The sequence below is a fragment of the Cricetulus griseus genome, chromosome 8 (genome assembly GCF_003668045.3).
Source record: "Cricetulus griseus strain 17A/GY chromosome 8, alternate assembly CriGri-PICRH-1.0, whole genome shotgun sequence".
In the NCBI taxonomy this organism is placed as follows: domain Eukaryota; kingdom Metazoa; phylum Chordata; class Mammalia; order Rodentia; family Cricetidae; genus Cricetulus; species Cricetulus griseus.
Genome location: NC_048601.1, coordinates 37,542,359 through 37,568,432, shown reverse-complemented (window position 1 = coordinate 37,568,432; position 26,074 = coordinate 37,542,359). Strand labels below are relative to the sequence as shown.

Genomic DNA, 26,074 nt, shown 5'->3' with positions numbered 1-26,074 from the left:
CAACTCAAAGGAAATGAAGACAGGCAAGGACTTGCATTGTTTACATTTTATGGCATCAATTTCATTCTTTAAGATAAAATATTTGTCCAAAGACAGAGTGAAACATTCTAGAAGAATTCACAAAATTAGTTTTTTTTTTAGTCTGCCTTATTCCTTAGAAATGAAACAGTGAGGATTTAGTCAAATGCCATGGGTGAAATCTGAATTTTAATGGCAAGATGCAATGGGTTCCCCTTGAGCTCTGCCTAAATGCACTTATTAAAGTGTGATATATAGACTAAGGTTTATACAGAAGGGACAGAAATGCATTGTAGGTGAAGTAATATAGGGTTGGGTGCCATAGATACAGCTCCTCAAGCTTCACTCATGTGGATGTAAAATGGGTGATTATGGTAAGTGTCTTTGTGTGGATTTCTAAATTATTATCCACGGTCTTATGTAACCTAGGCTGACATCAGACTCACTGCGTAGACAGGCATGAACTTGAACTCCTGAATCTCTTGCCTCTTCTAAGCTGTGGGGTTACAGGTGTGTACCAGTATGCCTAGCATTATCAATAGTTTTTGATAAGTAGCTATTATAGAAAAAGCAATAGGAGAGTATGTACACACACACACACACACACACACACACACACACACACACACTTTCATAATATCATGTTTAGTCAGATGAAGAATAGGAGAAGGGATATTGTCTCAGTTGTGTCTTAGCTATCTGGCTTATTTTACATTAGGTTCCAGATCACACAGTGAGTTCAGGTTTGATTTAGGCATCTGCAGAAATTTGAAACTAGGACTACTCCAGGCATATTCTTTTTACAGTGATAACAAAATTGCCAGAGGGCAAGATGAACCATTTAAGCTCATGTTGCTTATCTACTCAGTGATATTCTAAAGCCCAGATCATATATCAGGATCAAACAAACCTACAATCTAAAGTCTCAGGCCCAAAGTATATTCTGTTATCCACACTTGTCAGGCCATAGACATACAGGTCAGTGAAGAACTGAGAGTAAAACAATTCTTTCTAATGCAGTAGGAATAATATTTCTTCTACTTCATTTATGTGTTTCTCATATACTACCTTTTTTTTTACAAATGCATGAACAAAAATTATGCAAAAATATCGAGTCACACTGATCTACTTAAAAATATTGGAGACATACTGATCAACAGAATAGAACTGAAAATCCAGAAGTAAACTCTTAGACTTATGATCAATTGATATTTTTGCAAATGATATACATAGTATGTGCACATAGGGTTTTTTGTATATGTGTGTGTGTAACTTCATATTTATCTCCACTTTACTTACTGAGGGAGGGTCTTTCAAATGAAGTTTCAACTGGACAACCAGCTAATCTGACCAGCCAGCCTGCCCTGGGGCTCTCTGTCTCAGTGTGCTGGCACTACAGGCTGACATCACTGTGTCCAGCATTTATGTAGATTCTGGGGACACAAACTCTAATCCTCCAAATTCTGTTCCTCGCATTTGTGCATCAAGTGTCTTATCTACATAGCTGTCTCCCCAGTCCAACGAGGTGATGTGTAAGAAGGGTACCAATACAATCCAATGGAGGAAAGATCAGTCCTTTCTGTGTGCACACACAGAGAAAACTGATATTGAACTTATTTTACAACTTAAACAAAAAATCAACTTGAGAGAGAGAGAGAAATCACATGAGCATAAGAGGGGTGATGGCTGTTATTGGTTGGCAACTTGACTAATCTGGAATTAACAAAAACCTAAGAAGCTGGGTTACACCTGTAAGGGATTGTTTTCTTAATTAAATCATTTGAAATGGGAAGACCCACCTTTAATCCAGATCTTTTGAGGTGGTAAGATCCACCCTTAAAACGGGCCACACCTTCTGGTGATTGCCTATGTAAAGGACATTGAAGAAGGAGGCTTTTGCTCTTTGCCTGCTTGCCCTTGATCTTGTTTACAAGTTCATTCATGACTGAACAACTGGATACTTGGACTTTCATTTGTAGGCAGCTACTGTTGGTGTTGGACCAGCTGGACCTCAGTCTGTAAGTCAATTCTAATTAATCCCTCCTCCCTCCCCTCCTCTCTCTCTCTCTCTCTCTCTCTCTCTCTCTCTCTCTCTCTCTATGTTATACACACACATAATACTACCAGTTCTGTTCCTGTAGAAAAAAATAAGGATAAGTCTCCTGGTTCCATGGTTTGAATAAGAATGGCCCCCATAGACTCATATATTTGAACACTTAGTCATCAGGGAGTGGCACTATGGGAAAAGGATTAGGAGGTGTGGCCTTGTGGAGCAAAGTGTATCACTGGGTGATACAATCCAAAGCCAGTCTGTCTCTCTCTCTCTCTCTCTCTCTCTCTCTCTCTCTCTCTCTCTGCCTGTGGATCAGGATGCAGCTGTTAGCTTCTGTTCCAGTGCAAATCTGCATGCCAGCATGCTCCCCGTTATGATGATAATGGACTAAACCTCTGAAACTGTAAGCAAGCCACCAATTAGCTGCTTTCTTTAATAAGAACTGCCTTGGCCTGGACATATGGGGGAAGGGCCTAGGCCCAGCCCAGGATGATGTGGTGGACTTTGGGGAGCCCCCATCGAGGGCCCTACACAGCCTGGGGAGTGGAGGGTGGATTGGGTGGGGGCAGGTGGGAGGTTGTGGGGAGGGGAGGGAGAGGGAGAAGGGATTGACATGTGATGCAAGCTTGTTCCTAATTTGAACTAATAAAAATAATTACAAAAAAAAGAGAAGAAAGCAGGCAACACACACACACACACACACACACACACACACACACACACACACACACAAGAACTGCCTTGGACATAGTGTCTCTTCACATCAATAGAGCAGTGACTAAGACCATGCGCTTGAACTGTATAGGTTTTTAAAAAAATGAGTCACACACACGGAGATGGGCCTAGACTCTATCCCAAAGGATGTGATAGACTCTGATGACACCCTATGCAAGGCCTCACCCTCCCTGGGGAGCAGAAAGGATATGTAGTAGCTAGGGTTTTAGTTGCGTGTGGGGGGGGCATGTTGGGGAAGAGAGAAGGGAGAGGGAACTGGGATTGACATGTAAAACAATCTTGTTTCTAATTCAAATAAAAAAAAATTAACCAAAAAGAAAAAAAAAATGAGTCACAAAACAGCAAGTAACAAAAGAGGAATAGGTCATCTGAGATTTCACCAAATTTAAAATATTTTGTTCTTAGAAAAATCCCTCCAAATTTTTTAAAAATATAACACAGCATTAAAAAGAAAAATAGTCTAAGTTTAAACTCATCAGAGAATTTGAGTAGATATATACCTATAAAAATGTACCAGTAGTCAATGTGCATATGAAAAAAAAAAAGGCTCAGATCATTGGTCCTGGGGAATATTCAAATCAAACCACAGAGTGGCAACCTCTTTACACCCACTATGATGGCTATGATACAGATGGCTACGATACAAGTGTGGATGAAGAACTTCCCATATCTTTTCTAGGCATGTAAATAGTGCAATCCAGCATTCCCAGGCAGATAGCATCTAATAAGACTAAATGTGTATGTTCACATAAAAATTTATATGTAGTAGATTAGTAAACCTCTTAGATTTCATAAGAGAAGTTTCTTTGTAGATGGCAGCTGATACAGAAACTCACAACTAGACACATTACAGAGAACAATTGTCCATGGAGTGCTCAAGAATAGATGAAACATCTGTATCATACGTGTTACCTCCGGGTCTCAGGGACCATAGTGGGAAAGAGGGAAGATTAAGAGCCAGATGTCAGGAAAGACTAGGGCAAATAGGGTCTTCTGAATGTGATAGAACCACCGCACTGATGAATTCACCACAGTGATGGTTGGCTGCATAAGACCTACAAAATCAGGCCAATCAACAGTCCAGTATGGAATGAGGAAAGGCTCATGAACCTCTACCCTTAGCTGAGGAGCTAGCAACTCTTGATGGGGATTGCAGGAGGGAGTCCCAATTTTCTTTAAGGTTGTGTCCTCTTGTAAGGCAAGTATGCTGCAATGGATAGCCATAAACCCTTGAGTATATAGACAGCACGAATTGGTTTCAAAGGTTACCAAAAAAAAAGACACGTGAAGTTGGGTGGGGGGCATGATGGTGAATCTGGGAGGGCTTAAAAGGAGGAATGGGAATGAATATGATCAAAATACAGTCTTCATGCATGAAATTCTCAAAGAGCTAATACAAATATATTAAGATTTATGTGAATAATCATTGCATTCCTCGTAATAGCCAAGAAGTGGAAACAACCCAACATCCATCAACATCCATTCTTTATCTGATGAACAGATAAAGAATACACAGTTCAGGGCTTTGAAGATGACTCATCAGGTAAAAGTGCTTGCCACACCAGCATGAGGACCTGAATCCAAATTCACAGACTCCTCAAAAAAAAAAAAAAAAAAAAAACTGAATGCATGGCACGTGTCTACAATCTCATCAGTGCTGTGGCAAGATGGAAGTCAGATATAGGAGAGTACCTGGAAACTCAGAGGGTTACTATCCTATACAGACATCCAGTGGAAAAACAACCACAGAGACCTTGCCTCGAACAAGGTAGAAAGTGATGATGGCACCTGAGATCGCCTCTGCCTTCCACGTGCACACACCACGATACAAGTGTTCCCACCCTGACCCGGGCCACACACACACAGAGGAAGAATATATAGTACAAACATCATGTATTTTGATAATGGATATTGATTATTTGATTTGATAATGGCATGCTGATAATGGCATATTTGATAATGGCATGCTGATAATGGATAAATGAAGTACTGGCCCATGCTATAGCATAGATGAACCTTAAAAACAGGAAGCTAAGTCAGGTTGGTCAGAAAGGACCAACACATGATTCCACTCGTAATGTGATGTCCAGAATAAGATAATCTACAGAGGAAAAAACCCAGCTAGTGGTTGTGAGCTCAGCCATCAAGGGGACACATGGGGAAGGTCTGTGGAACATGAGCAGTAACCATTTTGAGTGTGAGTTTCTTGGGGTAATAAAAACATTTTATGCTGTGTTTGGTGATAGCAACTCAACCAATTTTTAAAAAATCATTGAGTTATATACTTTACATGAATTTTATGACATGAATTATGTGCCAGTACAACTGTCATAAAACACTAGAAAAGTCTCCCTAATAAAATTTGGTCAGAATCCCAGGAAGTTGTTGAGAAAACTATATTGCAGAAACTCAGTGTGTGCAGACTCATCTTGTATCCCTGAAATTCAAAACTCCTTTTTGTCCAGCAGAGACTCCCAGGAGCTGAAGCTTTCCCAGTTCTTTATCCAGCAGTCTATCCAGCAGTTGGGTCTTCACTCTGCAAGTCAGACAGGAAATCAGCCTAAGTGTATGAAAGCTAGCAAATGAGCTAGAGGGACGGCTCATAGGTTAGGAGCTCTTATTTCCAGTACAACTGTACGGTCTGTGTTCACACCTGTACCTACATAATGAGCTGAGGACTATGATGGACTTGCACCTACATAACTGGCGGAGTGAGGTACTCCATGTGTCTGTAACCCCAGGGCTGCAAAGGTTGGAGACAAGAGAATGGCTGGGACTTCCTGGATGTCAGCCTAGCTGAAAAAAATTCAAGGTCTTAGGGAGAGATCTTGCCTCAAAAGATAGAGAATACCCAACACTCTCCCCTGGCTTATGCATACACAACATATACAGAACACAAACATACAGAGAAAAAAAGAACTAACAAAAGCTGTGCAGTTAAACATTCCATTAATGACAAGTAACATTTTGTTTCAGTGAAGAAAGAAGCTCTGTGCATCACTGTCTTTTGCCATGCACAGATTACTGTAGCCCCATAAACCTGTTTTACAGGCACATAAACTGAGGCTTAGAGAATTTATATAGAACAGCTTCTTTGTGATGTTTCCAAAATTCACATTACCTGGGGTGGCAGAAACCTTCATTGTACAAATACTGTAGTTACATTAAAAGAAGATGATAAGTGTATGACTTGGATGGAATGTTTAGTTGCTAATGGCTGGTGAGTAATTCTTCCTGAGAACCCCCTGATGAATTCACAATTGACTCTGAATGTCATCTTGTCCATGAATCCTCATTGATTGCTGCTTATACATTTCTATTTTGTGCTGGTACTGAACTGATATCGATGTTTCTTTCTCCACTGCAGGGACAGCTGCAGGTGCCATCACCCATCTAGAATCTGAAACTTTGGGCGGGTCAGAGGACAGGTGTCTGTTTTACTCTAGCTTTGGTGTTTCTGAATCTTTGCTAGGAGCCAGCACACAAAAGCAGGTTCGGGTGCTGCAAGGAGGGAGCTGGTTTCTGCTTTGGCGGTAGATTGTTCCATGTGAACCTACACTTAAAGCTGAACAGTGCCGTGGAGAACCACGCTGGAAGGCACTGACTTCAGATCCCTCCTTACTCTGATGTGAAGCTACTGAAAACTCAGAATCTTGAAGGTGATTATTTTGTCTTTACCCTTGGGCCTCTGTTCTCTTAACTATTATTGAAGTCCCATCTTTTAAAATTAATGACCCGGTATGAAATTTTAGAGCAGCTCAAATTGATTCGTCTATTTACTTAGCTCTTTTAAATGTAAAATAAAATTGCATTTGTGTGTAAGATCCCCCAGCACCAATGGAAACTGCGATTCTACATTTGCTGAGAAATATCTTTATTTGTCCTCTGGGAGATCTTAAACTTTAGTTGGCTTCTATTAAACTTTTATGAGAACAAAACTCGGGAATGACTTTTTCTTCAAACAGGTACTTTTTGTTCTTTCACAGAAGAGCACACATGCCTGAAACAGAACTTTCTTTTGCAACAAATTACTGTGTGTCACTTACAGGGAAAAGGCCGAAGTAGGGCAGGGGTTGGGGAGACAACTGCCAGCACTCTTGAATTGCAGACTACAACATGAGGTCACAATCATATTATTTCCTGACTTGTATAAATATTGCCTAAAATGTCTTCTTCAAGTGGGTCACAATGCAATTAACTTCCAGCACAGTAAGAAGAGTCCATCTGCCTTCTCCATCGAGTATAAAGGTGTGGATGATTCTAGTAAGGAGTGTAAGTTAAGGAGGATAGAGACTGAAGGAACATGAGTGAGTAGGAGTTCTGCTTATATTAAGCCATGTTTTTGTTTTATTTGTGTGTGTGTGTGTGTATATATATATATATATATATATATATATATATATAATATATGCATGTGCTTATGTAAGGGTGATGTGGGTTGTGTCTTTATGTAAGTGTAAATATGTATGTATAGTGTGTGTGTGTATATATATATATATATATATATAATATATATGCATGTGCTTATGTAAGGGTGATGTGGGTATGTGTGTCTTTATGTAAGTGTAAACATGTATGTAGTGTGTGTGTGTGTGTGTGTGTGTGTGTGTTTAGGACAGAGCTCAACCTCTGGTATTATTTTTAGGAACCTGGTCATCTTATTTTAGGGGACAGCATCTCTCACTAGCCTTGCACCTGTCAGTTCTGCTTACTGTACAGTAAGCTCAAGGTATCAAACTACTTCTGCCTCCCCAATTCTGGGACTACAAGTGTGTGCCCTCATGCCTGGGTTCATTTTACATGGGTTCTGGGGATTGAACTTAGTTTCTCATGCTTGAACATCAAGCACATTACCAACTTTGCTATTCCCCCAAATGGAAATCACACAAACTGCCTGAAAGCCAAAAGGGAAAATTCAGGAAAGCACTTGGTGTTATCAGATGCAGCTAATGCTATTGCACTTTTGTCGAACTTTCCAGGTGTTCCTTTCCCGCCCCAGCTGCCTAGCCACTGAAATATGTATGTCCTTAGAGATCCAGCAGGCAGAATGATCGGAGAATCCAGCCTACTTTCATGAAACAGAGAGTTAAGGCAAGAATTTGCTGTAGAAAGACCATCTTAGAATATCTTAATAAGTTAATCCAGTTGCCAGTGTCCTTATGACAGGGTGGCAGGAGGAAACAGAGAGAAATGAGGCTGTCTTTTTAGCTTTGAAAGTAGAGAAAGAAATCATCTTGGAGCAAGAAAAAGCAAACAATCCCTGGATTACTCAGAAAGATCCCCACTCCATGAACTTATTTTAGAGTTTTGACCTTGAGATAGTTTGAATTAAAAGTGTCTCCCACAGGCTCCGTATCTGTACTTTTGGTCCCTAGTTGGTGGTGCTATGCAGGGATATTTAGGAGGGAGAGCCTTGCTAGAGACTCCCTGGAGGCCAGCTTTGAGACTTGGTAAGTTCACTCTACTTAGAGTTTTCTTTTCTTGCTTTGTGTTTGAAGTCAGGGGATATGAGCTTTCAGCCTCCTGCCACCATGCCTGCCTCTTACTACAATGCCTCTCCACCATGATGGGGACTTAGCTGTTTGAAAACATAAGCCAAGTAAGCGCCTCCTTCCATAAGTCACTTCTGGAATTTGTGCTTTATCATAGCAAGAGAAAAGTAACTAATGCAGACTTCCAGAGCTGTGAGATGATGCTTTTATGTGGTTTCGAGCCACTACATTTAGTGCAGTTGCTTATGGTCACCACAGGGAGCTAATGCAGTGGGTTGCTAGTCATTTCTTCCCCTTACTCCATCTTTAGCTTTTCCTGTTTTCTTCTGGTTACTATTCATTCCCCTGCCCCCACCCCCAAGGACATATTATAGCAGCTCCAGCCTTTTCCTCCACCTCTTCTTCCTGTGCCACCAGTATGCAGTGATCACTCTTGAGAAAACACAAATGGATTTATGAAAACCCCTGCTTCAATAAAACCATTAACTCTTTACTATGGGGGAGGGTCTAGGCCCTGTTCCAAATGATGTGACAGACTTTGAAGATCCCCCATCGAAGGCCTCATCCTCCCTGGGGAGCAGAAAGGGGATGGGATAGGGGCTTAGTGGGGAGCAGGGGAAGAAGGAAGGGAGAGGGAACTGGGATTGACACGTAAAACAAGCTTGTTTCTAATATAAATTTAAAAAAAGAAGAAAAAAATCTTTACCACTAAAGTTAAGAATATGTTCAGTGTCATGATGCATAGTGTCACCCTGTCTGGTCTGATCTCTGTGACCTCCCCCAGTGTAATCAGTGTTGAGTAACAGTTTGAGTCAGAAGGCTTGAATCCAAAATTCTACTTGAAGCTTTTGATGACTCTTCTTAGTTGTCAACTTGACTACATCTGGAATTAACTAAGGCCTAAGGGGCTGGGTACACCTATGAAGGATTTTTATGAATTAAATCATTTGAATGGGAAGACCCTCTTTTAATCTGGATCTTTTGAGGTAGGAAGATACACCTTCAATCCAGATCTTTTGAGGTGGGGAGTTCTGGGCCACACCTTCTTATATAAAGGACAAAGTAAGGAACCTTGCACTCTTCTTGCCTACTTACTTTCGCTCTAGCCGGCGAGTCCATTCCTTCACTAGCATTAGAGCCTACTTCTTTGGGATTCTGGAATATACTGAAGATTAATTGAAACATCCAGCCTCATGGACTGAACAACTGTTGGATTTTTGAACCTGGTATTGGTAGACAGCCATTATTTGATTAGTTAGACCACAGCCTGTAAGCCATTCTAATAAATTCCCCCTTTACATATATTTTTGTATACACTGTTATTCTAGATTGCTTTTATTTCACTTTCCTGATTTTTCTTCCTCATCGAATATTACATTCTAACTAACGGATAATAGCCTTGACTGTGGTTTTTCTCTAGAATAGTACAAACTTGCCAGACCCTTATAGTACACTCTGTACTATAATTAATCTCAGACTATAAAATACATACTCAGAGAGAATTCTTCCTGTGTTCTTTTTGTATTACATATCAGTTCTTCTTGGAACTGTTGCAGCTAAGATGCAAAGGTATCCTGACAGTCAGGAGCCCAGGAATACAACAAAGTCACTATAAGTTTAGCAGCTTACTGCTCTGCTCCAGGGAAAGGTTTCCCCAACATCCCTGTAACAACTCTGTTCAGGCAAGGGAGGATTTCCCAGTGAAGTTGTTACAGCTCTGCTGTGCTCTGCTCTGGAGAAAAGTGTTCCAGCTCTGGTCAGGTCTGGGAAAGTGTTAACAGCTCTGCTCTGGTCCCAGAAGTGTAACAACTCTGCTCCTCTAGGGAAAAGTTCCTCCAGTGAAAGTGTGACAATTCTACTTTGCTCTAGCCAGGTAAAAGTTGTTACAGCTTGGGGTATCATACCATTCAACAAACCTCATTCAAGAGATTTATTAGGAAGGAAGAATCCAGGAGGGTGGCTGTCTGGGGTGAGAAACAGCAGCAGCAAAATGAGCATGATACAGAGATTATATAGGATTTTCTTGGGGGGGGCTTTCCAGGGTGGCTTTGGATTGTGGATTTTTGTGGTCTGATTCTGGGGCAAGTTCAGGGATTGGTGGGATTTTGTGTTCAGGAAATGGTGTAATTTCAAGCACTAATTCTGGGGTCAAGTCAAGCTCAGGGTGGTTTTTCCTTGGCCCAGATCGCGGGTGTAGTTAGGACAGTGTGTTTTTCCCTTGGCCCTTTTCACCCTACACTTCTGAAAGTAGAGTTTTCATTTCCCTTATGGTTGATTTGTACAAGTGTAAGTCCCTAGAGCCACACTCTAGTAGCCAGGCCCCTTCCCCGAGAACCTCCAACTGCCAAGTTCCACCCACAGAACACTCTAACTGCTCTAATGACTAGACCCTGCCATCTCCCTGGTTGTCCAACATGGGACTGTAATCTCCACATAAGACCTAACAAAGCTTAAAAAAGATTGTAAGCACACGAGAATGGAGCCAAACACACCTTCCTGGTGGCCTTGTTTTCTTGGGTAGGCTAAATAATAATGACAAAGAGAGGTGTGGCACCTTTAAGAGGAGACTTCCTGGACTGATGCTATTGGTAAACACAAGTATGACTCTTTTAAGAGACCTTGCTACCGAACACTTAAGTGAGGTTTGTGACAGCTGGCTGCATGCTACTTGGTAACTGCAAGGACCCAACAACCTCCTAGAGCTGGGACTGTAAACATGACACATGACTCCTCCAGGTACCTGTGCCATGAAGCTAAGCTCTCAAATAACCAAGAAGGAAGGAGTCTGCTGCCAATGCCTTGATCCAATGCATATGTTAAGCTGTGTCATGCTGGCAGTTTAAAATTTGTATGGGATCAAAATATAATACAGATGCTCAGTAAAGTCAGATCCAGACAAAAGAAATCTCTAAACAGGATACAGTGTGTTTAAAAATATACATAGGTTTGGGAGAGAGAAGATAAAGGGTATATATAGTCATGGATTTTAAAAAATAGCTTAAAATAATAAAATAAAGTCCTCAAAAAAGGAATAAAGCAAAAAAAAAAACAATAAAAAGCCATGTGAACATGGAAAATATACAGGGAGTCTATATTCTATATATTATTGTCTTTAAATTTTCTGATTGCTAATGAAAGAACAACAGCTGCTAAGACTCATTGGATTATGAAAACTGCTGGATTAAAGCAACTTATATATTTTAAAAATATCTTGACATTAAAATGGAAGTCAAAAGATATGTTGGTTTGTGGGACAGGTTATGCTTTTATTTCCACAGGAAATTGGAGGCTCTGTGGATTCATTCCAGGTTGACAGGATCAGGTTTTATCAGGTAAAAACCACTGAAATCCTGGCTACAGACATAAAGAAATAAACCTACAAATCTACAAAACATATAACACATATTTTACCTGCTCAAGCATAAAACAAAAAGAAATCATCTTTATTTTTCTTACCTTTACCCAGTCCTGTTAATATCTCTATGTATGTGCATACAGGTAGCTACTGTTTAAAAATGTAAGCTAACTCTATGCAACTTAAAATCAACTGTGCTAAGTCTCAAATATTTCTAAATTGTTATGTATTTTTAGATGATGATAATCATTTACGGTTATAGAGGTCTATTTCAAATTAACAAAATATTTACACCACCCAGTCCTTCTTGTAAGCTGTTTACAAAGGTTAAGCTTCTATTACAAAAGGAAATTTTTCTCTACTTTGTAGGCTTACTGAAATATTTTAGTTTGCTGAGAGAAAAAGTTTTAAAAGATTTTAGTTCACAGAGAGAAAAAGTTTCCCACAGGCCTTGGCCCATTACCAGGAAGCTGGCCCCAAACACAGGCACATCCTATGGTTTAGACGGGGTCACACCTGGGTGACCGCTCTAACATGAGATCATACTTTGTAATCAATCACTTTGTGCCCCTTGCCTGTATGCTGATCTGCGGTTTTTTTCCTATATAAGGAGCCTGTAACCCTTTCTGGGGTGTGCAGCTTTCCCGATATTGCTGACACCCAAATGCAAATTCGTTCAATAAACCCTCTTGCTTTTGCAGATCTTGGTCTGGTTTCTGAGTCTTGGGGGCTCCTCGGGATCCTGAGGCCCTTAGGAGTCTGGGGGTCTTTCATTACTAACCTATAGCCGTACAAATTAAATTATAGGGATAAAACCTTACCTAGCCACCTATGTGCTAAAGGCGAGTAACTAAAGACAAATTTTGTCTACTGAGATATACTAAACAGACAGACAGACCTCAAATGCTCAGAAATCTAGAGAATATGACATTTAAAATGTTTTATTAAAAAGCTTTTTATAACAGAGAGACAGACCAGCTGCTGGCCCCACCCCATTTCCTCCAAAAAGACTGGTGGGCACTGAAGAGACTCCACCCACAAAAGTGGCAACTCTAGCCACTGAGCAACCCTGCCTTTCACCTCAACTGCTGCAAAGGACTCTTCAGACCATGGACAAGAGGACAGTGGAATCCAGTTTCTACCCATTGCTTGGGCCAACGGTAGGAAAGTCTTCCTACAACTCCTAATCCACAGGTCCCATGTTATCAGTAGAAGGCAGGTGTCCTTAAAGCCGCCACCCTCAACAACTATGGAGGACTCAGGGATGGCTGTCCATACAGCCAGCTAGCAAGTCTCTCTCATTCTCTAATAATTCAGGTAAAATTTTATCCTTCTCAAGAACTCAGATGCTTTTGACAACTGGTAGCTTTGCCAGCTTAAAGCAGCAGCCAAAGTTCCAACTGTCACAAAACAGATTTCAGGAACAGGTATTTTAGGTTTATCTATGTGAAGATAGGAAAGTGTAAGGTGTATGAAGGTCTGAATATGTAAGTTACAAAGGTCTGAGGATGGAAAGGTCTAACAAGGTGGATAAATGCAAGTTATAAAGGTGTGAGAATGGAAGGTTTAAGATGGTAACATAGGGCATGTGAATTGAAGTTATGAAGGTCCAAGGATAAAAAGGCTTAAGTGATGACAAATGAAGTGAGTTGAGACATTCAAAAGAATGAAACATGTTCCAGATTTCTCTGTATCATTATGCTACTGTTCATAGTCTTAACATTAATCAATGAAGTTTTAATAAGCTACCAATCCAACTCTGACAGAGTACAAAACACCAAATTATGCCACTATATGATAACTGCAAAGTAAAAATTAAGGTACTTTTCATTGTCCTAAAGATATCTGTCAGTTTAAAAATTGTTAATGCTTTCAGCCAAGTCGTTTCTAACATAAATATCCTGCTAATGTGTCTAATACTTATGTTTTCACAAACTCAAAGGATTCTTCTAAGTTCCAGGGAGCCAAATTGGATCCACCCAAACAGGTCAGATTCACTCCAGATATTATTCAACTTTTCCCTGGTCCAGGGACTCCATCTCCTCGGGAACCCCTCGCTTATCTTATGATCCTCCTCCCCTCAAGTACCAGGACCTAAAAAAAAAAATTTTCCTAAATTTGTCCTCTGCTCTACCAACATTTTGCCAGGTCTAAAGAGGTGCCAGAGTTCCACACAGACAGGACTGTGATGAAACAACCAGCAATCCCAGGACAGGGCAGCATCTCAGCTTTCACAGGTCCCCCAAAGATGGTCAAACCTCCCACCCCCGTCAGGTCAGCAGGAAGTAGTCTTGAGAACTCCATGTTCTTATTCCCTAACCTGCCATGCCTAACTCCTTACCGTTTTAATAATAAGTAAAAGTGGGAATGTAAGGATTCAGGCATTATGCTGGCCTGCCCCTGTCACCATCAGAATGCACTCTGGTCAGCCAGGGTTCCATGAGTACTAGTCTGTATGCAGGTGCAAAGGACCCCTTTAAATGACAGACCCTTGCCCACTTATGCTCTCTTGCTTTCTTTCTGCTCTTTCCACTCTCTTACTGGTTTTTCTCTCTCCCCACTCTCCTCTTTCTAATTCTCTCTCCTCCCTCTCCCTCTCCCCCCTTTTTCCTCCTCCCTCCCCTTTAATAAACTCCATGGTTAATGACTCTCTTGGTTCGTGTTCCATCCCCCCTGTAATTTAACAAAAGAACAACAGACATGCCTGCTCCTAACAGCACCAATTTACTGGAGAAAAAAAAAAAAGATGATGGGCATCAAAGAGTCTCTGCATAGAGTTTGCTTTCAGTCTGTCGTTTCAAAATGTAGATACCCATGTCCCCTGAAGATAAGGGACCGAGTGATAGGAAGCACAGAATTACTAAAGCGTATTCGGTTTTCAAGGAAAACTTTTGGAAAGATGAAGGAATTTTAAGTCGCAGATCCGTTTTCCTATGCTCTGCCAGTCTCTCCGCTCTGCAAAGAACTTAATCAAACCCAAGTTCTTCACGTTGCCCGGCGAAGCCTCCAGACTAGGTAGCACCGATTACGCAAAGCAGGCAACTGTTTCAAGCACAGAGAAACGTACACTGCCTATTTTCTCCTTTTAAATCCCGGGGAACACTACCTGACGGCGCACAGGCTCAGGAGGAGCCCGCGCCACTTGGAAAACCTTGCTCCGCCCGGAGGAAGTGGGCGGAACCCGTCGTGGCGTCTCATTTGCTGCGCTTCCTCAGTACGTCCTGACGTCACTGCGCCGCGACCCGGAAGTGCCCGTGTGGCGGCCGCGGGCGGGTAAGTAGGCCCTCGGTATAAGAATGCCGTGTATCTAAAGTACCGGTACCGCGTGCGCCCGGCATCTCTTCACCGAGCCGTGGGCGGTGGCCGTGTCTCAGGGCGGGTTCCCGGCGGCTTTCGGAGTTGAGTTGGGCGCGAAGGCAGGCGTTTGAGACACACGTGTCCTGCTGGAGGGTAGCTGTTCCCGCGGCGCGACACTTTTCTTTTAGAGCTGCCGCCTCGCGGAGGTCGCGCAGAGGGAGGAGAGAACTGCCGGGGTGTCCCCGCCAAGTTCCAGCTTTGGAGGCAGTAACCCTGAGGCCGACGGTGGGTGGCGAAGGAGGCTTGATGAGCACGTGTAACTGAAGTGTCCTTGGAGACCGGCTGTACCTGCCCGTCTAATATTTCATTTTCCGGGACTGCTCTCATCCCCGCCTGCTTCCGATATAGCAAACATATCAGGAATACAGAACTGGGTAGCTGCCATTCGAGAGGTGTAGTGTTCTTTAAAGGGTCACTTCCAGGTTCTTCTCCGGAGAGATGGGTTTCCTAGTTGAGCTGTCTGGCAGCGTTTGTTTGCCGTCATTTTGAAGTTTAATTAGCGTGCCCGTGTGTTTGCCTTGTAGATGTGCGGTTGGCGACTGTCTCCAGATGCACAGGCCCCTGTTTCCTTGGCACAGGCAGGTCCTGAGCTGTAGTTGGAGTAGATTGTGCCTTCTAAAGCGATCCCTATTTACAATGAAGTTGCAGTCTCCAGAATTCCAGTCACTTTTCACAGAAGGATTGAAGAGCCTGACAGGTGAGAGGCTAAGGTTGTCCTTCCTCTGTGTTTTGGAATTGTCCACCACAGAGAAAAAAAGGGGTAACATCTTTTAGCCCACGTTGAGATAATTATTGTGGGGCTAATGAAAGAAAGGCCTACGTTGAAAATCATAAACCCAGTCACTAGAAGTGGGGAGTTGACTGCAGGTTGAAGCACAGCTTTTCTGTGCCTCTAACAAGTTCCATTTACCATACATTATGTAATGAGACCCAACACCTCTAGATGTGTGTTCTCCTGTGTGGAAGAGGAAACACATTCTTAGAAAGTGAGGTTCCTTTTCTGTTTCCCAAATAACTAACTGAGGGAGTTGGATTTTAAATCTGCAGTCTGATGTCATCCAGTTTGTAAACAGTGAAGTTAACATTTTCTTCCTTGGTAAACTGCTTTCTGGGAGAATAGGAGGAAATAAAAATTATCTTTTTTTTTTTTTTTTCTGCGTGTGCACCTACAAAGCGTGTCTGGGAGGCAGACAGAAAATTGCTCTTCCCACAGCTTTGTCAGTGTTGTCTTTAGTTGAGCAAATGATGTTGAAGCAGCCCACAGTTCTGATTTCAAGCCTGTGGGTATAATAAGAATGGCTTCCAGGGATACACTGAGTTGTGTGGGTGTGTAAATCACCCAGGATGCACTTGAGGTGCCTATTTATTATTGGGGATGAGCAGAGTGCATGTTCTCATATGTTCACATCAGAAGACTACTTGTAGAAGTCTATAGTCTCCACTTTGGTGTGCCAGGAATGCACTCGGGACATCTGGCTTGGTAGCAAGTACTCTCTTACCCACTCAGACATCTGTCTCACAGGCATTGTATTTAACCTTCTGTAATTGATAAGCTCTCATAGGAGTGTGATTTTTGTGAAATGTAGGATGTATCTAACATATAGCACGTCTCTGTTCAGATTCATACATTTCAAATTCTCAATAACCATGATGACGATCCACTGATGCTTGAACACTGCAGACCTAACAGCTCTAATTTGCATCGACTGAACCTGTTCGTTTCTTCATATGCTCTCCCAGCCTCTAGCTTTCCCATTCTCTACTGCTCCTCCCTTACAGAATCAGAATTTAAAATGTTAACTAATATTATAGTTTCTTGAATATCTTTTTAAAAATATACTTTAATCCTTTGAGAATGTCTTACAGTTTGACCATAATCATCCTAACTCTTCTAATTCCTTCTCTCACCTTCCTACTCCCTTGACTTCTGTCCTTTTTTTTTTTTTTTAATAACCCATCAACTCCATTTTGTGCTGCTCATATATTCATAGATGTAGGGCTTAGTCAGCTTATCAGGAGTCACACCCTGAAAGCCTCTCTCACTGCTCTCTGTAAGTAGTGTCTTTGTGTCTTTCCTAGTTGATGTTACTGGACAAGAAGTTTGGCCACTGGCCAATGAACTGGATTGAACAAGGTGGAAAGGTGTTTGGAGTGAAGTGCTCAATGCAAACAAAGTTGGAAGAAGTAAACTTCAGGGAGACTTTGGTGTAGTAAAGTGTGAGGCAAAGATTAGAGAGAGATGAGACAAGTTAGATATGGGGGCCTTTGTGTATTCCTGCTGTAGAATTTGGGTGTTGTAATGCAAATGTGTAGGAGGTGGAATTGCCTAGTATAATTTACTCTGTTGATTTAGAGAAATTGAGCTATGGAGGCTGGATTTTAAGGGGTCAGGGGCTTGGCACTAGAGAAGGAGATAGCTAGACTGAAGACACTGTGAGCCCTTCCTCAAAATAAGCACGGAGTTTAGAGGCCTGGTTTAGGTGTTAAAGGAAGTAGATCCCAGTTTGGACAGTTTTTCAATTGTTTGGGACATGGACCTCTCCATTAGTCTTATGAAAGTTGTGAACATGATTTTTACATTTTAAAGATCCTTAACAGGGGTGTTTCGTTGGGCGACTTGATTGGAAATTAAGGAAGCCTGAACCCTTTTTGAAGAGGGCTTATGGAAGTGGTATTCTTGTTCAAGAGCCCACATTTATTTAAGGCAAGATTGTTTAGTCAGGCCATTTTAGAAAATCTACAAAGTGAGGCTGATCAGCTTGAAAAGGGTAGGTGGAAAGAAGAGTATGAGAGAAAAACAGTTGACGATTATGAAGCAATTAGGGATGGGTTTAGCTGAATGCATGATCCCCAAAGACATACCAAGCTACTCCTTGCGGTAAAGGAAGAATACTACCCATGGAGCCCTGTGGCCTTGCAACAGAGGGTTTTGGAACTGACTTTACAATATTGGGGCCTGGATTAGTTTGTTTTGGAGAGTTTGGGAAGTGGGATCTGAAGAGGACTGTATGTTTTCAGAAAGACTTTGTTTTAAGTTGGTTAGCAACTTAAAAAACACAACTTTCCTCTTAAGGGGAGACATTTGAGTGTCCAGAGCCTGGGAAGACAGATTTAGGTTACCTCAAATTCCATGTTCCAACATGAAAGCAGTTTCATTGGTTTACAGAACAAAGAAAGTCATAAACCAGCACAAGTTTTAGAGGTACATCAGAGGTAGGCACAATGAAATGAGCTGTTCTAGAGGACTAAATTACTGTCTGCTGGCATTCTTGCTTTTGGATTGGTAGAAGCTAGTTGCTTGCTAGGTTATCTTTATTTGTAGCTAGAGAACACAGACTGAAACTGACTGAAAAGTGGGGATGTTCATTCATGAGCTGTGTTTAAGGCATGCCTTGCATAGTGTTTATACTTGGTATAGCACAAATTCAAATTGCTTTCAAACAGTATATGCAGTTTTGTTTTTTAAAAGTTCTTGGCTATAACATTTATCATAGGTTCATACTGTCTCTAAATTTGTCCCAAAGAAATAGAATCAGAACAATTCCCATTCTAAAGTTTACAAATACACCACAGAGAAGCAAGCAGAATGGTGTATTGCTTGCTTTCCTGTTAAAATTCATTCAATGATGAACTTAAGGCATCTTGGAATTCTGAACTATCTGCTGGATCAGAAAGAAATTCTCAGAGTTCTGTTTCCAGTTTTTAGGGGGGCACTCTACTGTAGGAGAACCATTTTAGACTTTATTTTGAGACAGGGTTTCTCTGTGTAGCCCTGGCTGTCCTGGAACTTGATCTGTAGACCAGGCTGGCTCAAACTCATAGACATCTCCCTGTGTGATGGGATTAAAGGCATAGACACCACATTTCATTTTCATACGGCATGCTCAGTTCATTGATATCTACTTTCTGTAATAGATGAGAAGACCTTATGCTTATATGAGTTTTGGTCTTTAATCATGTGTGCTAAAATAACAACAACAAAACCTTCTTTCCTCAGAATTATTTGCCAAAGAGAATCATGAATTAAGAATAGCAGGAGGAGCAGTAAGGGATTTACTAAATGGGGTGAAGCCTCAAGATGTGGATTTCGCCACCACTGCCACCCCTACTCAGATGAAGGAGATGTTCCAGTCAGCTGGCGTTCGCATGATAAACAACAAAGGAGAGAAGCATGGGACGATCACTGCCAGGGTGAGTGAAAGCTCTGCAGAGTGACTTCAAACAGTATCAAATTTTCAAAAAGTTTAAGTAGAAATGTCAGTAAATCTCATGTACTCCTCCATTGGAACTACTTACTATATAAGTTTGATACTTACCTCACTTGCACAATTTCTGAGGTAAAACCATGTAAGTCCTGTGTTGTAGATTTTGTTTTAATTTGCAGGTTGAAATATGCTATTCATTTCTGTGCTTCAGCTTCCTTGCCACCCCTCTCCACATCAAGCCCATATAACTCTCCTTTCCCCATTATTCCAGGGTACTATTAATACCTTAGATTTTGGTAAATTTGGGTTGAGAGCTTATGACTATATATAAATATAACTGTGTTCTGAGTATTTTTACCAGATAGGCAGGTCTTTCTGGACATATTCCACAAGGTACTATTCATGGGGTAGACCAGCTCTATCTGTGTCACTCTGTGAACTTACCAGTGGGACAAGCTATGGGGTGGACAGCAGTGACACTGATGGTCCTCACTACCCCCCTTTCCGGAAGAATTAAACTAATTTGTGTCTTGTTAACAAAAAAGTTCTTAAAAAAGGGATATGATTTGCCACAGGACATGAACTATTTTTGTAGCTGTATCTTATGTTTCAAATGTTATTGTAAAACGTTTAAAAACAAATTGTTAATGAAATTGCCTAGCAACACATTTCTTAGAACATACCTCTGTTGTTAAGTGATTGACATGTGACATACATTAAAGTAACTATGTATGTAGTTCTGTAAACACAAACTAGAAGCATAGTTGTTTATTATCATTAGTAAAGTATGTACTATACATTACTGCAGATGTTATGCTTTTGCCACAAATACTGTAATAGGTATAAAATATGATACAGCAAGGCCCTTTGTTAAAGTCTCCTTATATGACGCAGGACTGTATTTCTTTTAGTTCAGTTCTTGTTTCAGACACAGTGTTTAAGCATTTTCTGTTTGTCTTAATGGTTTTCCTTAATGTGTGTATTCTTTGACTCTCATTATATTTGGATGATCCTTGTAATGAGGCCTGGCAAGGCAGGGCCCCTTGGACACATATGTCCCCAGACAGCTATGAATGCAGTCCATCCCACTTGTCAAAAGGTTGTGTACCCATGCTCCCATCTTCAGCAAAGTGATGACCTTTGGTTGATAGTCTGCGAAAGTGTGAGCTAGTGCTTCTGATGCTGTTGAGAGTTTTCATTAGAGATCAGAAGTCAGCAGAGTTGTGTTCCAAGCGTAAGCTCAGTTGTATATTTTGAAAATTAAATGGGGAAAAAGACAAGTCTTGTTGATTTCCACTTAATCCTGTTTTCATTGTGTCTCATTTCTACTATCAACAGTTTCTGGTACTTCAAATTTTGATTGTTTTTGGTCCACCCTGGTTTTGTATAGCAAGGGGAAGTATATTGTTTCTGTTAGTAATTTCACAGTTTTCCTACTTCAAGCCTGTTTCTTTTCCTTTCATATATAATTGTATCTCAAGAGCCTTAGTTTGCACTGGGACTCTAGGTACAGCTTTGTATCTGGAAAGTATGTGAAACTGAGGAATGCTAGAATAAACTTCCTAATGAGGAGGTCCTAAACTGTTTGATTGAAAATCTCTGTGCCTGACTATTGCTAACACACCATTTGTTGCTGCACCATTGATCATGATCCAATGAGCTTGCATTTGAAATGGAGTTCTTCCCACATCCCTTTTCTGGATCCTTTACATCATGTACCAGCCTTTGCAGCTGGAGGTTTTCTTTCCAGGATACATAATACTTCTTTCAGCAGCTGCTGCTGTTCCAGAGACTGGTCTTTGCCTTGCTGCAGACTGGAGCTGTTAAATAGTATTTCAGAGAGTAGCTTGCTCTGAAGTGGAATATCTGGAGTCAGATGCATTAAGTGCTCTTTCTTACCATCCCACTTCTCACAGTTGGATGTTTGTCTCTGAAAGTGATCTTAATCACAGTGGGTATTTTTAAGAAACTATTCATTTGATTTTTTTTTTTTTCTGTACAAAGTTAAATGTGTAAACTAATGGACTTTAAAAGACAAAATATTTGGCAGGTATCCCAGCACCCTGCCTTATGAAAACAAATTTTTAAAATACTTGGTGATACTGAAAACTAATTAAAATGAAAGCAGTAAATTTTGTGGGGCTCAGTAGGTAAAGACATCTGCTGCCCAATCTGACATCTTGAAGTTAGTCCCTAAAACCCCATAGTGGAAGGAGACAACAGACTTGGGTAAGTTGTCCTTGGCTATGGTACACACACATGCACTCATACATGTTAAAATTTAAAACGATAAATTTGTATTTAATTGCAGCTTCATGAAGAAAATTTTGAAGTTACTACACTCCGGATTGATGTCACCACTGATGGAAGACATGCTGAAGTAGAATTCACAACTGACTGGCAGAAGGATGCTGAACGAAGAGACCTCACCATAAACTCTATGTTCCTAGGTAATCTCTCGAGAAGACAAGACAGCTTTGAATTCAGTCTGTCAGGGTTTCCTTTTGTTGGTAAACTTGTGCTATGGAAATATTGGCCAACTTTAAAGTTGCACTAACTTAGGAGAGCCTGCTGGCTGGAGCCAACATCTCTGGGCTCAGAATCTGTGTTACTTACTAGCTGCAAATTCAGGTGTTTCTGCCATTTTTCTTTGTTCTGCTATAGTGAAGATTGAGGGAGTAAATAACTATCACTGCTTAACAGTAGTGCCTGACACATGTGCACATTCAGTCTGTTAACTCACGGTACCTCAACAGTGCAAGAAAAACGTGTAATACACACATCCCATATCATATCACTCACTCTATGCACTATGTTTTATACACTCAGTGTTGTATAGAATGGCAAATAACTATCAAATTTTTGTTACTGACTCTACATACAACCTCAGAGTCTTTGTTAGCATCCAGTCTTTGGAAGCAGCAATAGAGTAGCCATAGGTAATAAAACACCTGTCAGCTTTATCTTCTGTGATATTAAAAGTGAGGAGAAACAGTCAGGACTTGAGTTCATCTGCTCCACCAATTTTTATCGTTTACATTTCGCACAGTCTTTTTGTGTATGATTATTGGTTCATGGGCTGAGAAAGTAAGTTTAGGCAAGGAGGATATATAAAACTGCAGAATGCTAAGTGCTGTAGTTCAGGTTAGTTAGTGATGGTGGGAGCTTCCAAAGCCTAGGCGTTTCTGACAGTAAGGAGCCCAGATAATGAATGCTATATATAATATAAAGTGTTTGTTTCTTCTTACTTAATTCAAACTTAAACTACTCCAACTAATTTAACAGTTTTGTCCAACAGGAATATTTTCAGTATAATTCACTAAAATAGAAAAATCAAGTCTTTAAAAGTAGTATTTCACATAAAACAAAGCTATTCTTGATGCTGTTTTGCCAAGTTTGCTGAGCCTTATCAAGTGCTCAGCACAGCTATAAGCCCATTATAAATTTAATCTGCTCAACAACTCTATGAAGCCATTTAACTCATGGTAACATGCCTAATGTGTAGCTAGTAATTTGAACAATTAGGATTCTAGCTGAAACAGCCTGGCTCCAGAGGCCATGCATGCTCTTTGTAGCTTTAGTTTTTTGTTTTTGTTTCTTGTTTTTTATATAGTAATCAGAGAAAAACAATGATAACAATGCTTGCATTATAACCTAGTTTTTTCTTCAGGCTTCTTTCACATATCACTGTTCAAGCATTAATAGTATGGATAATAGCTGGTTACTTTGCTTCCTCCTTTGTTTTTCCAATACCAGGGCTGGAAATGAGGGGCTTGTACATGGTAGCTGGGATGAGAATTAGCCATCCTGCCAATCTCATATTAGAACAGGATCTTAAGATACATTCTGTAGTCTTATTTTGCTTGCCTAACATTTCCTTTTTTTTTTTTTTTTCTGTTTTTGCTTTGTTTGTTTTCCTATGGAGCTTTTTGAAATTGTCATATAAATCAAGATTCTTCTGGTACAGGAGTTGGCTTATGTGTAGATCCAGAACAGCTTGGAAACAAAGACTTTAGCCTGCCAGTGTTGCTTTTTAGAATAATCAAACAGCATTTAATGTGAAACAGCTAATTGACAGATAGTCATTTTCCAAAGGAGGTAGCACTTTCTCTTGTTCCTGATAGCACAGAGTAGACATCTCACAGGGCCACTGGTCAACATGCTTAGTTAATTAAATGAATGCTTTCCTTTTCTTTTGAGTTCTTGTGGTAAGTTGCTATCTATGTGGTTTTGAGATTTCTCCTGGAAGGGGAATCAAGATGAGTGGTACTGTTTCTAAGCTAGTAAGAGTAGTTTGACCAAACTTTTTCCCCCGCTTTTTAGTGACAGAGGCATCAGTGGGTCTTGTTACGGTGTGTGTGTGTGTGTGATTGCATCATCAGTTCACAGAGTCTATAGTGTTGAGCCAGAGTCCCTACTTTGTCAAAGCATGTTGTTATCAGACAGATATAACCCAGTCTGAGAGAAATCTGGAAAGTCTTTCAAAAGCTTATGACTAAGGTTGAAATGTTAAGTTTTAAGATTTCTGCATTTGATTTATATGGTTTATGTTTTTGAATTTTGAGTATGTATTCAGGCCATCTTAGAAACTCTTCTCTTAGTGTCCTGAATGTTGAGGTAATAGGTATTTTACCATCTTGGGTCTGTTTATTTCAAAACAGTTTTTGCATATTAGGGAAATGCTCCGTTAAGTCTCTTTTGGTACTGACATATTTTTCCCAAATTCTTTAAGCTTGTAATTTTCTGCAAGATGCTTTCTTTCTTTTCTTGCCAATATGTATGATTTCTATTTTCAGATTGTTTTAACCTACTATGTCTGTTACTGGGCTTTTGTTTAAGATTTGTTTCCTTAGCTGGGCGGTGGTGGCGCAAGCCTTTAATCCCAGCACTCGGGAGGCAGAGGTAGGCGGATTTCTGTGAGTTCGAGACCAGCCTGGTCTACAAGAGCTAGTTCCAGGGCAGCCTCCAAAGCCACAGAGAAACTCTGTCTCGAAAAAACAAAAAAACAACAACAACAACAACAAAAAGATTTTCTTATAGCTCAGTGTATGCAAATGTGTGTATGCACATGTATGCATGTACACAGAGGCTGGAAAAAGGTATTGAGCGTTTTCTATTACCTTCCACTTATTATTTAGTCCTTTGGAGGCATGGTCTTTCCTGCTATTCTTATTTTAGGACTATGTTTAGCAGATTATCTATTGCTGATGTTCTATATTAATAATAAAAAGAAGCTTGTATGGTGTTTCCCCTCCTCCCCACTTTACACAAGTATTGTAAATTCATTTTGTTAATTTTGATTCTTTTGCTTACTGAATTTTTACTGTGTGTGGTATTCTTCAGATGATTCTTTTTCCTTCCCACTAACCATTGCTAATGATTTTTTCCCCTCTTTTCTAATGAATAGGCTTTGATGGTACCTTGTTTGATTATTTTAATGGTTATGCAGATTTAAAAAATAAGAAAGTACGATTTGTTGGACATGCTAAACAGAGAATTCAAGAAGATTATCTCCGGATTTTAAGGTATTTCAGGTAAGAATTTATAAATTTTAGCAATAGACAATTTCTGCTCCCACCCCCACCCCTTAAACACTATCCTGTTTTGTGTAGTGCACATCAGCAGGAATATGAAATAGAAGCACCCACGTACCTGTCTTCAGTGATGAAGTAGCACCCTTTGGCTTTGAAAATATGCATAATTAAATCATTCTTTGTGCTGTGTTCTCTATGAAAGCTTTAAATTATTCATGTGTTTCTTTCTTTGATCCTGTGGTTTGAGTCCTTCCCATGCACTGTGCTAGGTGCTCTGATCACAGTGAAGGATGATTTAAAGTGTCTGCCTTCACAGAGCTTAAGAGTCTAAGATGCTCTGGAACATATCTGATCTGATGCCTCACCACAAAAATGACACACTGACAAAAAGAACACGCTGTTAAATGAGTGGTAAGACAGGTCAATGTAAATGTACAAAGGGAAGTGTGAAATGCATGGATAGATTTAAGGGTAGCAGTGGTTTTGATTTTTGTAGACATAATTTTTAACTGCTTTTGATTGTGTATGTAATGTTGTGATGTCTTCAGACATGTACCATGTTTATGATAAAACATTCAATCCCCTTCAAGCTTTTTGGTTATCTTTGCCACTCTGTTCTGCTGCAGAGATGAGAATGTCGTGTGTGTGTGTGTGTGTGTGTGTGTGTGTGTGTGTGTGTGTGTGTGTGTGTGTGTGTGTGTGTTTCTTTTTTGGCTATGCATTTCTACTCTTTTTTTTTTTTGTCTAGATTATTTAACAGTCATCTCTAGCTTTGTCTATTGTTATAATTGACAGGATATTGCATCAGGAGTGGTGGCATATGCCAATAATCATAACACAGAGGGAACCTAAGTCAGGAAGGTCTGAGTTCAAGTCCAGCCTCTGCAAACCACAAGTTTGAGGCTACTGTACAACATTCTCAATGTGCTACAGGTTCTGACAGTTGATCAACAGTTTCTTTTCAACCTTGAACACAGGAGAGCCGGAGTCACCTCCTGATACTAACTTGGTCTCCTCTTCTAGTCTTCAGAGGAGTCTCCCCATTTCCACAGTGCCTGTACAAGTATATTCCTGCTTGACTTCTTTAGCACTTGCTACCTTTGATAACAGCCATTCTTATCAGAGGGATTCATGTGCATTCCCCAGGTGACTAGTGATACTGGATATGGCTCATACACTTTTTGACCATTTATACATTTTGCAGTTGTTGTTTGAATTCCTTCTGTAATCTCATGCCTCATTCTGATACTCACATTCTGTAGGTTATATCTTGATAGTTTCTTACCAGTGATTAAAAAAAAGATCCAAATTGTAACCTTAAAATA

General features: G+C 40.4%; 1 protein-coding gene across 4 annotated transcripts in view; it reads left to right on the top strand.

Annotated features, from left to right (window-relative positions):
• The first annotated feature begins 14,836 nt into the window (after nt 1-14,836).
• The window catches only part of Trnt1 (tRNA nucleotidyl transferase 1), a 16,463-nt gene continuing 5,225 nt past the window's right edge, over nt 14,837-26,074 (top strand). The window contains exons 1-5 of one of the 4 annotated variants that reach the window (XM_027429005.2): nt 14,837-14,926; nt 15,535-15,707; nt 19,008-19,201; nt 21,527-21,665; nt 24,623-24,749. In XM_027429005.2, the coding sequence (XP_027284806.1) occupies nt 15,560-15,707; nt 19,008-19,201; nt 21,527-21,665; nt 24,623-24,749 (608 nt within the window). In that variant the 5' untranslated portion in view covers nt 14,837-14,926; nt 15,535-15,559. Of the gene's footprint in view, nt 14,927-14,964; nt 15,236-15,262; nt 15,403-15,534; nt 15,708-19,007; nt 19,202-21,526; nt 21,666-24,622; nt 24,750-26,074 lie in introns of those variants that run through there. The other 3 variants (XM_027429008.2, XM_027429004.2, XM_027429007.2) reach the window with 3 other exon arrangements.